This window comes from Lynx rufus, unplaced genomic scaffold (genome assembly GCF_022079265.1).
Source record: "Lynx rufus isolate CCGP_SWC_20201006 ecotype Redwood Valley unplaced genomic scaffold, mLynRuf1.p SCAF_5, whole genome shotgun sequence".
NCBI classification, from domain to species: domain Eukaryota; kingdom Metazoa; phylum Chordata; class Mammalia; order Carnivora; family Felidae; genus Lynx; species Lynx rufus.
Genome location: NW_025814867.1, coordinates 110,630,904 through 110,646,147, shown reverse-complemented (window position 1 = coordinate 110,646,147; position 15,244 = coordinate 110,630,904). Strand labels below are relative to the sequence as shown.

The 15,244-nt window shown below is 36.9% G+C and overlaps 1 protein-coding gene across 1 annotated transcript in view; it reads left to right on the top strand.

The window, feature by feature from the left end:
• Positions 1-15,244, top strand: part of ADGRG7 (adhesion G protein-coupled receptor G7) — a 70,658-nt gene that overhangs the window by 18,333 nt on the left and 37,081 nt on the right. Inside the window, exons 5-10 of the mRNA XM_047098734.1 lie at positions 1,765-1,914; positions 2,380-2,483; positions 8,310-8,434; positions 8,550-8,657; positions 11,881-12,041; positions 12,476-12,631. Of these exons, the coding sequence (XP_046954690.1) occupies positions 1,765-1,914; positions 2,380-2,483; positions 8,310-8,434; positions 8,550-8,657; positions 11,881-12,041; positions 12,476-12,631 (804 nt within the window). The remainder of the gene's footprint in view (positions 1-1,764; positions 1,915-2,379; positions 2,484-8,309; positions 8,435-8,549; positions 8,658-11,880; positions 12,042-12,475; positions 12,632-15,244) is intronic.

Below are 15,244 nucleotides of genomic sequence, written 5' to 3'. Positions count from 1 at the left end.
CATTTAGTCCTCATGGAACCTCTGTGAGTTAGATGTTATTCTCATAGATAATTATAGTGATTATACTAATTCTTGATCACTTACTGTGTAGCAAATATGGCACTAACATTTTACATATGTTTTTAAATCACATTTAATTCTTATAACAACTATATAAATAGTTATGAATGTACCTATTTTATAGATGAGGAAACAGTGTCTTTGAGAGGTGCAGTGAACCACAGCCAAAAAATGATGGAGCTGCTTCTTATTTTAAAGTCCACACTGTCCCACACTGGCCCCCTAACTGTAGATGGGCAGGGTTGAAGGTAAAGATGGGGATGGAAGTGGAATGTGGAGATGGCTGCCAGCCACGTAGTTTGTGTCAACTACACAGGCTGGGGAAAGACTTCATGTTCCAGAGTTTGACTAGCCAGTTTTTGGCTCTCAGCTCTGACATTTTAAGCTGCATGGACTTTGGGTGAACTCCTTTCCCTCTTCAGACTTTTAAACAGGGAGAAGGGTGCCCTACTCACAGTGTTGTTTTGTGCGTTAAATGTGATAACATCTATAAAAACATCCAGCAAAATGCCTGCACAGAGCAGGGACCTAGCTATTGAATGAGAGCTTTCTTTGTTTTGTCTACTGATTGGATATTATTTTCAACTGTTCCCAAAGTATGAATGGCCTGTGACCTTGGTTTGATTTTTGAAATGATGCTGCCATCTAGTGAAAACTAACACACATGCTCACATTAACACCTGGCTCTACCAAAGACAATATGGATTAACATGTTTTATAGTTTCACAACACCAGAGCCGGGAGACTGATTGGTACCTGGAGATATGGTCAAGGTCAGTGTCTCCCAAACTGTCTTTGCTGAAAAGCTAGTTAAAAAATTTTTTTTACATGTATTTATTTTTTGAGAGACATAGAGAGACAGAGCACAAGTTGGGAGGGGCAGAGAGAGTTGGGGACACAGAATCCGAAGTAGGCTCCAGGCTCCAAGCTGTCAGCACAGAGCCCGATGCAGGGCTTGAACTCACAAACCGTGAGATCATGACCTGAGCCAAAGTTGGATGCCCAACTGACTGAGCCACCCAGGCACCCCTTGGAAAGGTAGTTTTAAAAATTTCCAACTCCTTGCTGACCAATAATTTTGTAAAATGTAATAAAAATGAATTACTAGGAAAATTGGATAAAAAAGATATGAAAAATACAGATTATTTTTTCTCTTCTAAAAGGGTTTTAAATTATTTCTTTACTTATATTTTATTGAAGTGTAATTGACATACAGTGTTACATTCGTTTCAGGTGTACAACATAGTGATTAGAACAAGTCTCTATGTTATGCTATGCTCATGCAAGTGTGGCTCCCATCTGAATACAAATCATTGAAAAAAATCATTAGATTCAATAACATGCAATTGTTGTAGAAGTTTCTGACCAGTAACTCTCAGTTTCTGTGCTTACCTTCCCTATGGACCCTATAACAAACAGTGAACCATTTGGTTCATGGTTCCCACCTTGAGTAGCATTGCTTTCCCTAAGGCAGCCTGTCTTAGTTCATTAATCCTGGCAGATAGTAAAAGCTGGAAAAACCACCAGCCTGTGTGTACTTTGTCCTTTTCACAAGTAGAGAAACAAACATGAAGAACCAAGTGGATGTGATATTCAGGAGATTGAGGGTCAGCTGAATTCCAGTTTATTCACCTGCAATTCTTGCAAAGTATTTGGACATAGTTGTATAAATCTGGCTGTTTTGTTTTGTTTTGTTTTTAACAGATAGACAATATGGGAGCACAGTTAGAGAACATTTCTAGTGAAACTCAGATTTTAACATCTAATGTCAGTAAAATGACTCCTGAGAACATCACTTCTGCTGCTAGAGTGGTCGGACAGATCTTCAACACATCCAGAAAAGCTTCCTGTGAGGTAAAACTCACAAGGTTTTAAAAGGGGGGAGGGGAAGAAAAAAAAAGACATGGAAAGACAGACAAAACTAGAAATCCCTTTACTTAGTTCAATAGTAAGTATAATTATACTAAGTATCGTGGGCTGTGATGTTTTCGTAGTCAGAACCCTGCACTCTTATTTTGTTTCTGCTTCTGGATCCAAGCATCTGCTTTTGTGTTCTCGGGGTGGGGTAGAGTTTCTGTGAAAGACCTTGCTTTGAGGGGAAATTCAGAAGCCTAAGCTTCCCAATTGACTCAATTTAAATTTCCATCATGCTTTATCTTTATTCTCTCTGCCATCTAAAACTAAACCTTCAATTTTGAAAAACACTTGCCTCTGGATTACCATACCAGTGGTGCCACATGATTCTGCAATAATTCATGATAATGATGATGTATGATGTATGTCTTCTATGATGATGGTTTGGTCCCTTGTTCCTGGCAGGCAAAAGACACTGCTGTATCGACAGTGAGTCAACTTTTAAGTGTCAGTGAAGATGTTTTTCAAGAAGTTCCGGATGCTCCTCCTGATGATGACGCTTTCACAACGTAAGCACAATTCCAATTGGGAAAGAAAACATTACAAAGTGCTGTGTACCATTAAGACAGGTGTTTTTATTTCTCTCATGGATGCACTAACTAGCTGATTCCTTGAGAATGAAGACTGAAGCCTTGGATTTCCACCTGATCTTCATGTACTAGACAGGGTGGTATATGTTAACTCTTGGTTCCAGGGGTGTCCCTGGCCTAGGATATAGAGAGCAACTAGGATGATTTAGATTAGACTTCTTTTCCCGGCCTTAGCTGGGCATGGCCAAGGGTCAACCTGCATGCACAATAGGAGCTCTTCCAACTCTTTTCTCAGCATAGAGCTGAAAGGAACAACATAACTTTGCGGGACAAAGCTCCCTACCCACAACTCAGCTATCCTTGAGATACTGGTGTATTTTGGTTAAGCTTTCTTAAGCTTTCCCAAGACTACATTGAAAAAAAAAAAAAAGAATCCAACTCTACCTACTTTCTCTATTTTTGATTCCAGTGGGTTGGCATAGTTTTGGTTGTTTATTTATAATAAAACTCATGTACTTTATTATAAAGTTCCCTCACTATGATTCATTATGGTTTTATCTTATACACAGTTTTTTTTGAGTTTTAAAAAATTTAAGTAAATATGCATGCTCATTGTAGAAAAATAAGAAAATATATAGATGAGCAAAATTTTATTTTATTTTATTTTTACTTAAAATTTTTTTAATATCCACTTATTTTTGAGAGAGAGAGAGAGAGAGAAAGAGAGAGAGCAGGGGAGGAGCAGAGAGAGAGGGAGACACAGAATCTGAAGCAGGCTCCAGGCTTCAAGCTGACTGTCAGCACAGAGCCCAACACGGGGCTCGAACCCATGAACTGTGAGATCATGACCTGAGCTGAAATCGGATGCTTAACCAACTGGGTCTGAGCCACCCAGACACCCCTAGATGAGCAAAATTCTAAAAATTGTCCCACCTTTATTAACTTGAGTGTATGTATTCTTCCAGATGTTTTCCTCTGTATGTGTGTATGTTTGTATCATATTACATACTTTACAGATTTATAGCCTGTTTTTGTCATTTAATACTCCATGAATATCTTTTTAATATAAATATCTATACATTTATATCATAAATTTTTATTTTATTATTTTTATTTTTGAGACAGCATGCACAAATGGGGAAGAAGGGCACAGAGACTGAGAGAGAGAGAGAGAGAGAGAGAGAGGGAGAGAAACTTAAGCAGACTCCATGTTGCTCATTCTCATGAACCATGAGATCATGACCTGAGCAAAAATCAAGAGTCAGATGTTCAACTGACTGAGTCTCCCAGGTGCCCCTGCATCATAAATTTTAGATACTGCAAAATATGAGTGAACTTTAAGCAATTCCTGCTGAGGGACATTTTGATTACTTCAAGTCTTTTAAAACTTTGAGCAATCAACATTCTTATACACAATCTCTGTTTGCAAGGCCCATTATTTTTTTTTAGGAGAAAGTCCTGGAAGAACTTACCAGTTTTCTAATTTTTACAGTGTTGAGCCCTCAAAGTAGAAAAAGTACAAAAGCATGAAATGCATAGTACATTCACAAGTTATAATTCTGAGACCTGGTTGTCATTTCAGCAGTTCAACTGGTGTATTTTATGACTTCAAATTTCAGTAGGAGTCTAGGCCCTTCCGACTGGGAGTGTGGAGATTCCCATTTTTCCTGAAGTTGGAGAAGAAAGTGGCCATAGCACTCAGAGTCTATGTTGAGTGACCATGGATCCAAGAGCTGGAGCGGGCTCCCTCCAGACCTGGAGGCTCTGTGTTTGCAGTCTTGCTAGGCAGAGAGGAGAAGAGTGGATGTTTCTGGTGAGAAAGTTGAGGAGACAGCAACTATGAGATTTGGCTGAGAAAGTCATACATCATGATACAGATGAAAGTACTGTCCTGACAATAAGTAATTATGAATTTTACTGGCTTAAGACATGGAGAATCAATTGTGTGTATTTATGTGTAATATCCAAATGGCTTCAGAGGAGGTGGTTAGAGGATAAAAATTTTAAATATGGGACACACTGAAACATGAAATGTAACCATACTCATAGTAATTCTTCCCATTCTGCATTTCTAGTCTACTTACTTTTTCTAATCCCATTGTGAAAGCTGACCCTCTCCCATGTGATCTTGTATATAAGCCCTTGTGGACTCAGGTCCTTATTCACTCAGATAAGGCTGTTGCCTCAGCCTCCAGGCCCCAGCCTCCCACACTTATTACTCCTCAAGAGCTTCCAACAGAGGTGACCTCTAATACTCTCTCTGGGGAAGGAAACTAATTCCTTCCAAACTCTGTCCCCTCAACCTGGGCCTACACACAGGGTCTCCTGACAGATACCAGGCTTCAGTTACTCATCTCCCTTTGACTTCTACCTTCTTTCACTTACAGTTTCTGGTTTGCATCCCTAAGCTACTGGACTCCCCTTCTCAACTTATGGAGAGAAGCGGACAGTGTGAGACTAAAACTCCTTAAGTGGAGAAGGGGAGACTGGTGAAGTTCTCTAACATCCATTCATCCATTCTCTTGGTCTGAGTTGGGAGGAGCCTGGACAAAGTCTCTGCTGTTAAGGGCACCCTGCTACAATCAGTGAATCTAAGACTTCATTTTTCCATTTTGACCATGTGCTGCAAAGACTGACCCATAACCCTGGAACTCTGCCCTCAAATTCAAGCCCATAATTGTCCTTGTTTACCTATTTTTGGGAATGGAAAACTGCTTCCATACTGACCACTTTGTACATTTACATTTCACATTTTTATTTGTAATCTTGTTCCAACCAGCCTTCTTTGGTTAAAAGATCCTCACCTAGATTATTTTGACCAGAGATTTATTGTAAAGAAGCTTATGGAATCTCATGGGAACCTAAGAACAGTACCATAATATGGCGGGACTTTATGGATCCTGGAGTAAGGGGGTGGCAGGGCATCCAAGGCAGTTTTGAAGGTCCCATTAAAGGAGTTTGTGGGCCTTCCTTCTGGGAGAATATAATGGTTATGGCGACAGACTTTGGAGTCAAATAGTCCTGGGTTCAATCTTAGCATTGTTATTTAGTAGGTCCATGATTTTGGCCAAATTCATATCTTTTGGAAAAGCCTCAGATTCTTCAGTATAATATGGGAGTAACTGTGGGACTCACTTCAGTAAGATTCTTGTGAGGCTTAACTGAGATAATATATGTAAATAACTAGCACGATACCTGACTTATACACATTAAGTCTTGAAAAAAAAAAACAAAAAACATTGGCAGTTGTCTTTATAATTAATATGACTCAGTAAACATGTATGTTTCATTTTTACTTCTAGTTTCTGCTCTGTCATAAATTGACCCTGTTGTTCATAACATTGGGGAAATAGTTTAAAACAGAATCTTTTCCCAACCCAGAAATGCTCTCCACAAAGACAGTAGAGAAAGAAAACACTCTTTATTGCATAAGCATTAAAGCAGAATGTGATGTGTATCATAGGCAAACACTAAGAGATTGCAGATAGAAAGGAGTCTCACTGCTTTATATAGCCAACCAGATATATCCCATTACATACAAGTTTTCAGGTAATCAATAACTAATCCTCAATTAAGAGAACTTAACAGCACTATTTGTCACACATAGTTCATCCTAGGTTAACCTGGTAATTGAGGTGACCATTTGTATTAGCTAACTGACTTTATTCAGAGGAAGAACAAACTTCACATATCTTTATGACAGGAGGTAGCTTTGCAACTTGGAGCAAGGTACCCACCCACTAAAATTAGGCTCCTACCCTCCACAGAAACTGGAAAATAGGGGCGCTAACTCCCTTGATGTTTACATTTCAAAAAGATGGCTTCCATGTCCTTGCAAAAGACATTCCTAGGTCATAAATTGACAAAATGCCCATCTAGCTTTCTTCTTTTCTTTTTTTTTTTATTTTTTAATGTTTATTTATTTTTGAGAGAAAGAGAGTGAGAGAGACAGAGTATGAGCAGGGGAGGGACAGAAAGAGAGGGAGACACAGAATCTGAAGCAGGCTTCAGGCTCTGAACCATCAGCACAGAGCAAGATGCAGGGCTTGAACCCACAAACTGTGAGATTATGACCTGAGCTGAAGTCAGATGCTTAACCGACTGAGCCACCCAGATGCCCTGCCATCTAGCTTACAAAAGAATTTATTTATATTTCAAAGAGAGGAGAAAGTACTTACAAAGTACTTTACAAAGTAAATGCTCATAGGAAAAGGAAGAGAGAGAAATTTCTTCTCTTATTTTCAACAGGAAAGTTAAGTCTCTTATTTTTAATTTGTATTTGTCTTTACAATGACAGAATGACCTCTCTGGTCCCCTCTAAACCATGGTTGTCCTGATATGACTATGACACTAACTTGAAAATTCCTGGGTGAAAGAATCTGATTGCTTCTTCTAGTCATTTGTGCTGGTTTTGGTCAGGCTCTGTGTTGGGTACCCTGAGGCAGAGCATGCATCTCTAATATAATCAGCGATGGCAAGAGGAGGGAAGAATCACACGGAAGAAAAATACAGCCTTGAAAGTGGCTGTGACTAGAGCAACGCTTGAAAAGTGGTTACGGACCCTGCAGTCACTGCCATATATCTAGTACATTGTTCCCTTTAGCCTTCAAATGCCTGAGGGAGCACTCTTGCTATCTCCAGTGTTTCATAGGGTACTGACCTCTTAGTAGGTGCTCAACAGATATTGTTTGGTTGACAAATGTACAAAATATGCTCTTAGAAGATTAGAATTTTGTTAGGCATTCCTTCTGTTGAAAGCAGCTCTGGAGTATGACTGTTATTCTTTACATGGAGTATGGTTGTTATTCTTTATTCTTTAGTGTGAATTGCTAAAAATTCATAAAATGGAGTTATGAATAGAAAACATTTAAAACAGAGAAAGCAACTCAAATAGTTCCATATGAATGATTGTCACATTCTCTTTATAAAAACAATCTTTAATTATTTTAAAGTTTATTTCTTTATTATGTCACTTGGGGAAGGGAAAAATACTTTAGTGGACAAAATAAAAATTTAGAATGTGGAACAACTACATTTTAATGAAATCCCTTCTTTCTAGGAAAACTAGATTGAACCATTTATCTTAGATATAGAGATTTTGTTTTGTCAAGTACAGAAATAGTACAAATATTTCTTAAAGCAAACAAGGAAAAGAAAAGGTCTTATGACTTTTCTTGGAGAACACCAAATTGACAGGTTCTCCCCACTCCCTCCAACTTTCTATCTAATCTGTCTTTGAAGTTATCCAAAGTAGAAAAGAATATAGTGGAAACCTGCAATGTTTAGTTAATAACTGAGGCTGTGAGCTCAAAGATGTACTCTTACATGGTTCCAAATGAATTGTTGCCTCTGGAACCACCAACTCACAAGAGATGCTTGAGACCTGAAGGGGTTCACGTGAGAGAAGAGAAGGGAGTTGAATAAGTGGAAATTGATTCTCACCACTGTAGAAGCAAGAAGCACATGTCCAGTCAATGATGGGTAGCAACACCACCCTTTTGTGAAGAGCAGCACAATAAAGATTATTTCTATGGGGAAATTTGTCTTTCTTGAGTTCCAGCTGTCTGGAATCTATATACAGGGTATCTTTCAGGGGAGAGAGTCCACCAGAACTTTAGAAAAATTATATGTAACAAAGAAAGACTCTGGTGAAGAAAATAAATTATTTTAAGTTGATTGTGCCATTGTGTGATCACATGAGTTCTGTGGTCATGCCTTTCTACTGGAATGTGGGAGAGAACACATACCACTGATTTTTATGACAAATCTATAGAATATTATGTTGTTATGTTTTATTCTATACAGGCTTATTCAACAAATGGAGAGTTATTCCTTGTCTTTGAAAAACAATTCAGTGGTGAAACCTAATGTAGCAGTACAGACTGTTTCATTCTCTACAAAAAGCACTGTGCTCTTCTCTGTGAAGAAAGGTGAGGTGTTTATCTCATGTACTTATGATAGCAGAGAGCATTCTGCTATCAACCATGAACAATGCCCTATTTGTGAAAATGTTGACTTAAAATTCTACTTTTCTCCCTCTCACAGGAGATAGTGATTCTCTCATTTCTGGTTCCATAACTGTGGACACAAATGTGAGCAACCCTAATCCAGATGCAGAGACTGAACTTCAAATTTTGCTCAATACCTCAAAAAGTAGGTCTCAAACTTTGTTTCAGTAAAAAATACCCTCAAATTTATGGAATTAGTAACTTAAAATCCACTGAGTGAAAAATAATGTTTAATTAGTTTCATACTGAGTAATTTGCATTTGAGTTCATTTGAGCTCTGACAAATTATGGTAATCTCTACTATTCTGGATGATAGAGATGATTTCTTTCTCTCTTTTTTTTTTTCTTCAAAAGCCTTGGAGCAGAGTTGAAATACTCTGATCATGGACACAGATCTTTTTTTCTAACAAAAATCTAGCTAATGCAGGTCTGTTTTACACTTAAAAATACATTTAAAAATATTCGGTCACAAATTCTGCCCATATTTACTAGTGGCATGGCATTTACAGGCACGGATTCATCCTATGGGCCTGCCTCAGGATATTTTATGTAACTGACACAGTCACCTTCTTGTGGCAACAGATTTTAGCTATCTCCACTACTATGGTACTTACCCTATCATCTTGCATACGGCCCTTCAGGAATTTTTATGTCTAACGTGAAATGTTGGTACTTTTCAAAGTCTAAAAAAAGTGATTATTTTGACAATAACAATAAGCAAAATAGGCACACGCATTGCTTTATTCTCTCCCCAAATAAAAAAAAATCTGATACTAGAAAGTATACATTTTAGAATTAATAATGGCATTACTAAAGAAGAAGCGGGTATTATTCGTGTGTCTGGCATGCTGTGGAAGTTTGCTTCCATTTGCTTTGGATACATGCTTTGTGAAGGAGAGACTAAATCTAAGTCTTTTTTGTTCTTTCTGTGTTTTTCTTTTAATTAAAGAATATTTCATGCATATAGAAAAGTACAGAAAATAATGTAAGCACACCTATGTACCCACCAACAAGGCAAACTGATGTCAAATTTTGCTATGTTTGCTTCAGACCCCCTAAAAAAAAAGAAGATATTACAGCTGCACCTGAAGTTCTGTGCCCTATCTTTTCCCATCTCTCCTCCCCAGAAATAACATCTATCTGAAGTTGGTACGCTTCATTTTTATGTTTGTCTTTAAACTTGTGCTACATATTTATATATCCATACATAAAATAGTCTATTTTTCAGGTGTTTAAAATATTTACATAAGTGGTATCATGTTGTATGGAACTTGCTTTTTTAAATTTAATTTAATTAATTTTTTTTTGGAACTTGCTTTTTTTGAAAACTAAACATCTCTTTTTGGAGATTTATTCATATGTTATCTTAACTTTTGCCTATCTGATAAATATGTTACGAGTATTTTTATATTCCTTTTGCAGCTTTGAAGTTCAATGATATGTTAGATTTTTTTCCTTCCTTTACTTGAACATCTTTTCATGTGTTATTAGACATTCTGATTTTCTACTCTGTGACTTGCCTATTCAAACACTATGATCATTTCTCTACTGGTTTTTTGTTTGTCTTTTTCTTATGGGTCATTAGAAGTTCTTTGTGTACTCTGAACACAAAGTTATATATTTGTTATATATAAGTCACAAATATCTTTCCTCCAGTCTGTAGCAATGACATGGATGGAACTAGAGTGTATTATGCTAAGCAAAATAAGTCAGTCAGAGAAAGACAAATGCCATATGATGTCACTCATATGTGGAACTTAAGAAACAAAACATAGAGGAAGGGAATAAAAAAAGAGAGAGAGGGAGGCAAACCATAAGAGACTCTTAACTATAGAGAACAATCTGAGAGTCGATGGAGGTGACGTGGGTGGAGGGATGGGCTAAATGGGTATTAAGGAGGGCATTTGTTATGATAAGCACTGGCTGTTCTACGTAACTGATGAATTACTAAATTCTGCTCCTGAAACCAATATTACATTATATGTTAACTAACTAGATTTTAAATAAAAACTTGAAAGAAAAAACTGTCAAGAAGGTATCCAGAAATACAGATATTTAAAAAAAATTATAGGTAAATAGAATTTCTTCTAGTGAATCTGAAGATCTAGTTGAAAGTGATTGTTTTGTAATAAATGAGCAAAATACTGTAGGAATGAGGAGAGGGGTAAGCAAGAATTTTCATTTTTTAATTTATATATTTCTATAGATTTGACCTTTAAATCAACCATGTCATTCTTTTATAAAAAACAATAATAATGAAAAGAAGCCTTACTGAATTTTTAGGGTTAACTTTGTTATCTAGTGTTGAGAAGGAACAATTTGGTAAGGTCAATGTGCCATGTAAAAACTCTGTAAACCAATGTCTTTATTTCTGGGTAGAGGATAGAACAACATGGCTGGCTGTGGAGGACATTTTAGGAGTCGTCAGGACATTGTCTGCCTATTTATGCAATCACACTGAATATGCTGGCTCACTGCCAGGGTTTTAGTTTTCCCGATATCACTAGTAAAAGCAGAGTTTAGAAAATTATTTCAGTCTAAAATGTGTAATTATTTTTGTTGCTTCTGTTTTAAATATGACAACCGTTGTACAAAGTGTTAAGAGGCATTTCTCAGGTTGTTCTGTTTGACCACTGCCATGGCCAGCCTCCATACAAAAACCCTCTGCTGTGGCCATGCTTTTCTAGGGCCTCTGAGGAATAGCTGACCGCTTTTTCCAGCCCCCTGAAGAAATGTGTCACAATAGCCTTTTAGCCTCGGGAAAGACCTGTGATCATCATGAAGTAGTCAATAGTTCAAGAGATGATGGAAAGTATCTGGCTCCACTGAAACAGCCCCTAATATGTGCAACGTGGGCTCCTGGCTCTGTGGCTGAATAGACTGGTTTCTGCTCAGTCCCTTTTAACAGGACACAGAACTCACAGACCACTTTTCTAGGCACAGCTGCCTCCATATTCGCTCACTGTTTCTGGTCTGATGTCTTAACAGTGGGTAAAGAGACATGGCTTTAGGCTACCTGAATGTCATGTTCACTCTTGCTGCATAGAAAGCAAGATGTTATTTTTATACATGAGATCCTCACAATACCTCCTTGAGGTGGATTAGGTAGAAACTTTTGTCCCTATTTAGAAGGTAAGGAATCTGAAACTCAGGAAAAAAAATTAATGTGAGTGGAATGGCAAGCCACAGGTTATATATGTTAATTACATATTGCAATTGAAGAAAGATTCAGCCAGCAAACCATTTTTACTGTACTTGACTCAAAGATAAGCAGCCATGCAGTTGAACAATGACATGGGACTTTGTTTTTTGTTTGCCCTTAGGTTCATTTGTTGATTTTAGTTTTTATTTATTTTTTTTCTTCACAGGTAACACAAAATGTGGCTTTATAGTGTATCAAAACAGCAAGTTTTTCCGATCAAAAATTTTTAAACCTAAATCAAATTTTAGTCAAAAAATTATCTCAGGCAAAACTGATGACACAAAAAAAGATCAGAGAACTTCTGTTGAAATTGTCTTTAACCCAAGGGTGAGTTTTCCCACTAACAACAAAAAAAATTCTGTCCACTTTTGATTACAAAAGCAGGGTTGGTTGGGCAAAAGAAATCTACAGAAAAACCCTTTATTTTTTTAAGTTTTTGTTTAAATTCCTGTTAGTTAACATACAGTGTAACATTAGTTTCATGTGTATAATATAGTTATTTCACAGGAAAATTCTGTGAAAGATTCTTTGAAAATATTCATTTATACCTTCTCCCACCTATGTTTTTGTCAGGCTAGCTAAATGCAAAATGAACTAATTTGAATTTCATATCCTTTTCCCTCCTCCCTAATCTATAATGAAGATGTTACACTTAGTACATACCTAATTGATTTCTAATATGCTTATCTTCTTCTATTTGATTTTTTTCTACCTGGTTAAGTATTTAAAAAGAAATTAGTTGTAATTGTTTCAATTTACAGTATGATCCAAAAACGTTCCAAATTCATTCCTATGCCTGTGTCTATTGGAATTTTATAAAAAAGGATTGGGACACAAATGGCTGTCACAAACGGAGGGGCGCTGATGAATTCTTGTACTGCCACTGCAACCATACTACGAATTTTGCTGTATTAATGGTAAGGATGTACACAGTAATCTCTTTCGGGCCAAGAATTTTCCTTATACACAGCTCTGGTATATACTAAGTTGGAGATACCTTTGGGGCTTATTTTGCATAGAAATTCAACCTAGATTACACGGAAAAACAGGGAATGGAGTGATGACTTAAAAAGGAAGTTCTGGTAAAAGCAAGTAAATAGAGCTTTTTACAGTATGGTCTCAGGGTGGGTGAGTTCAGCACTGTGCATTTATTAGTGAGAAGGGAGCCCATATGCAAAAGAGGAGCTGACAGACTCCATTCAACTAACTCACATGTGAAACTTGAAGTTGTTATAGCCAGAGGTAAGGCTGTATAGTCTGTGTCGAGGGTGGGTTTAATGCATACTTGACTATGGGTGGGCAGTTTAAATAAGTTACTCAAAGCTTTTTCCACTGGAATAATCTACGTTGCTAAGTTTATGCTAGAAGATAAAAGAGGAAAAACTCTTGAATTTATCCAATTTGTTCCATAGTTCCTTTATGTATTCCTTAAAGCTTAAAAGCAATTTTTTAAAAATACGAATATAGTTGACACACAATGTTACATTAGTTTCAGGTGTACAGCATAGTGATTCGACACGTTTCTACATTAGGCTGTGCTCACCACAAGTGGAGCTATCATCTGTCACCTTTCAATGCTACCACAGTACCACTGACTATAGGCTTTGGCTTTTATTCCTGTAATTATTTATTCCATAACTGAAAGCCTGTATTTCTCACTCCCTTCACTCGTTTTGTTCATCCTCCATTCTCTGCCCTCTGGCAACATCAGTTTATTCTCTGTATTTACAGGTCTGATTATGCTTTTTGTTTGTTTATTCAAGTGTTTTTGTTTTTAGATTTCACATGAGTGAAATGATATGGTATTTTTCTTTCTCAGTCTGACTTATGTCCCTTAGCATAATACCCTCGAAGTCCACCCATGTTGTTGCAAATGGCACAATCTCATCCTTTTTTATGACTTCATAATATTTCATCATACAAACATACCACATCTTCCTTATCCATTCATCTATTAATGTATTCCTTATATCTTTTAGCTCCAAAGCTACCCTGTGTGATAACTGATAACACTTAGCTCTGATGTTCAGCTAAAAATGCACTTTTGAAAGTTCTTGGGTTGACTCTTTTAAGAGAGAAACTTTTGTTTGTTCTATTTTCAGAAATGTATTATTCTGGTAAAACCAAAAATGTTAGTTTTTACACTTGATGGAATGCTTTTATATGTAATGTAATGGGGAAGGATGTAGTGTCTTACACTTATTGATACTATGAATCTTCCTGAGACAAGCAGATGTTTCCATTCTCCACTAAATGTGATGTAGCTATATTTGGGAAGCCAATAGAGATCAGAACATACTGGTACAACATAGGATATCAAATGTTGGAAACTTTCTTATAAAAAAATTATTGCATACATTTTTATTTATTTTTTTAAATTTTATTTAAATCCAAGTTAGTTAACATATAGTGTAATAATGGTTTCAGAAGTAGAATTTAGTGATTCATCCCTTACATATAACACCCAGTGCTCATCCCAACAAGTGTCTTTCTTAATATCCATCACACATTTAGCCCATTCCCTCACCCACCTCCCCTCCAGCAGCTCTCAGCTTATTCTCTGTATTTAAAAGTCTCTCATGGTTTGCCCCCCTCTCTGTTTTTATCTTATTTTTCCTTCCCTTCCCCTTTGTTCATCTGTTTTGTTTCTTAAATTCCAATTATGAATAAAATTTTATGATATTTGTCTTTTTCTGACTGACTGACTTATTTTACTTAGCATAATACATTCTAGTTCCATCCAAGAAATGGATAATATGCCATTTCTTCTTTATCCATTCATCAGTCAATGGATATTTGGGTTCTTGCCATAATTTGGCTATTGTTGATAGTGCTGCTATAAATATTGGGGTGCATGTGACCCTTCAAGTCAGCATTTTGGTATCATTTGGATAAATACCTAATAGTGCAATTGCTGGGTCATCGGATAGTTCTATTTTTAATTATTTGAGGAACCTCCACGCTGTTCTTTAGAGGTGGCTGCACCAGTTTGCATTCCCAGCAGCAGTGCAAAAGAGTTCCCCTTTCTCTACATCCTTGCCAACATCTGTGATATCCTGAGTTGTTAGGTGTGAGGTGGTATCTCTGACAGGTGTGAGGTGGTATCTCATTGTGATTTTCATTTGTATTTCCCTGATGATGGGTGAAGTTGAGCATTTTTTCATGTGTCTGTTAGCCATCTAGATGTACTCTTTAGAAAAGTGTCCATGTTTTTTGCCCGTTTCTTCACTGGATTATTTGATTTTTGGATGTTGAGTTTGGTAACTTCTTTATAGATTTTGGATACTAACCCTTTATCTGATATGTCATTTGCAAATATCTTCTCCCATTCCATCAGTTGCCTTTTAGTTTTGATTGTTTCCTTCACTGTGCAGAAGCTTTTTATCTTGAAGAAGTTCCAATAGTTCATTTTTGCTTTTGTTTCCCTTGCCTCTAGGCAAGTAAGAAGTTGCTATGGATGAGGTTAGAGGTTGTTGCCTGTTTTCTCCTCAAGGATTTTAATGGTTTCCTGTCTCACAATTGGGTCTTTC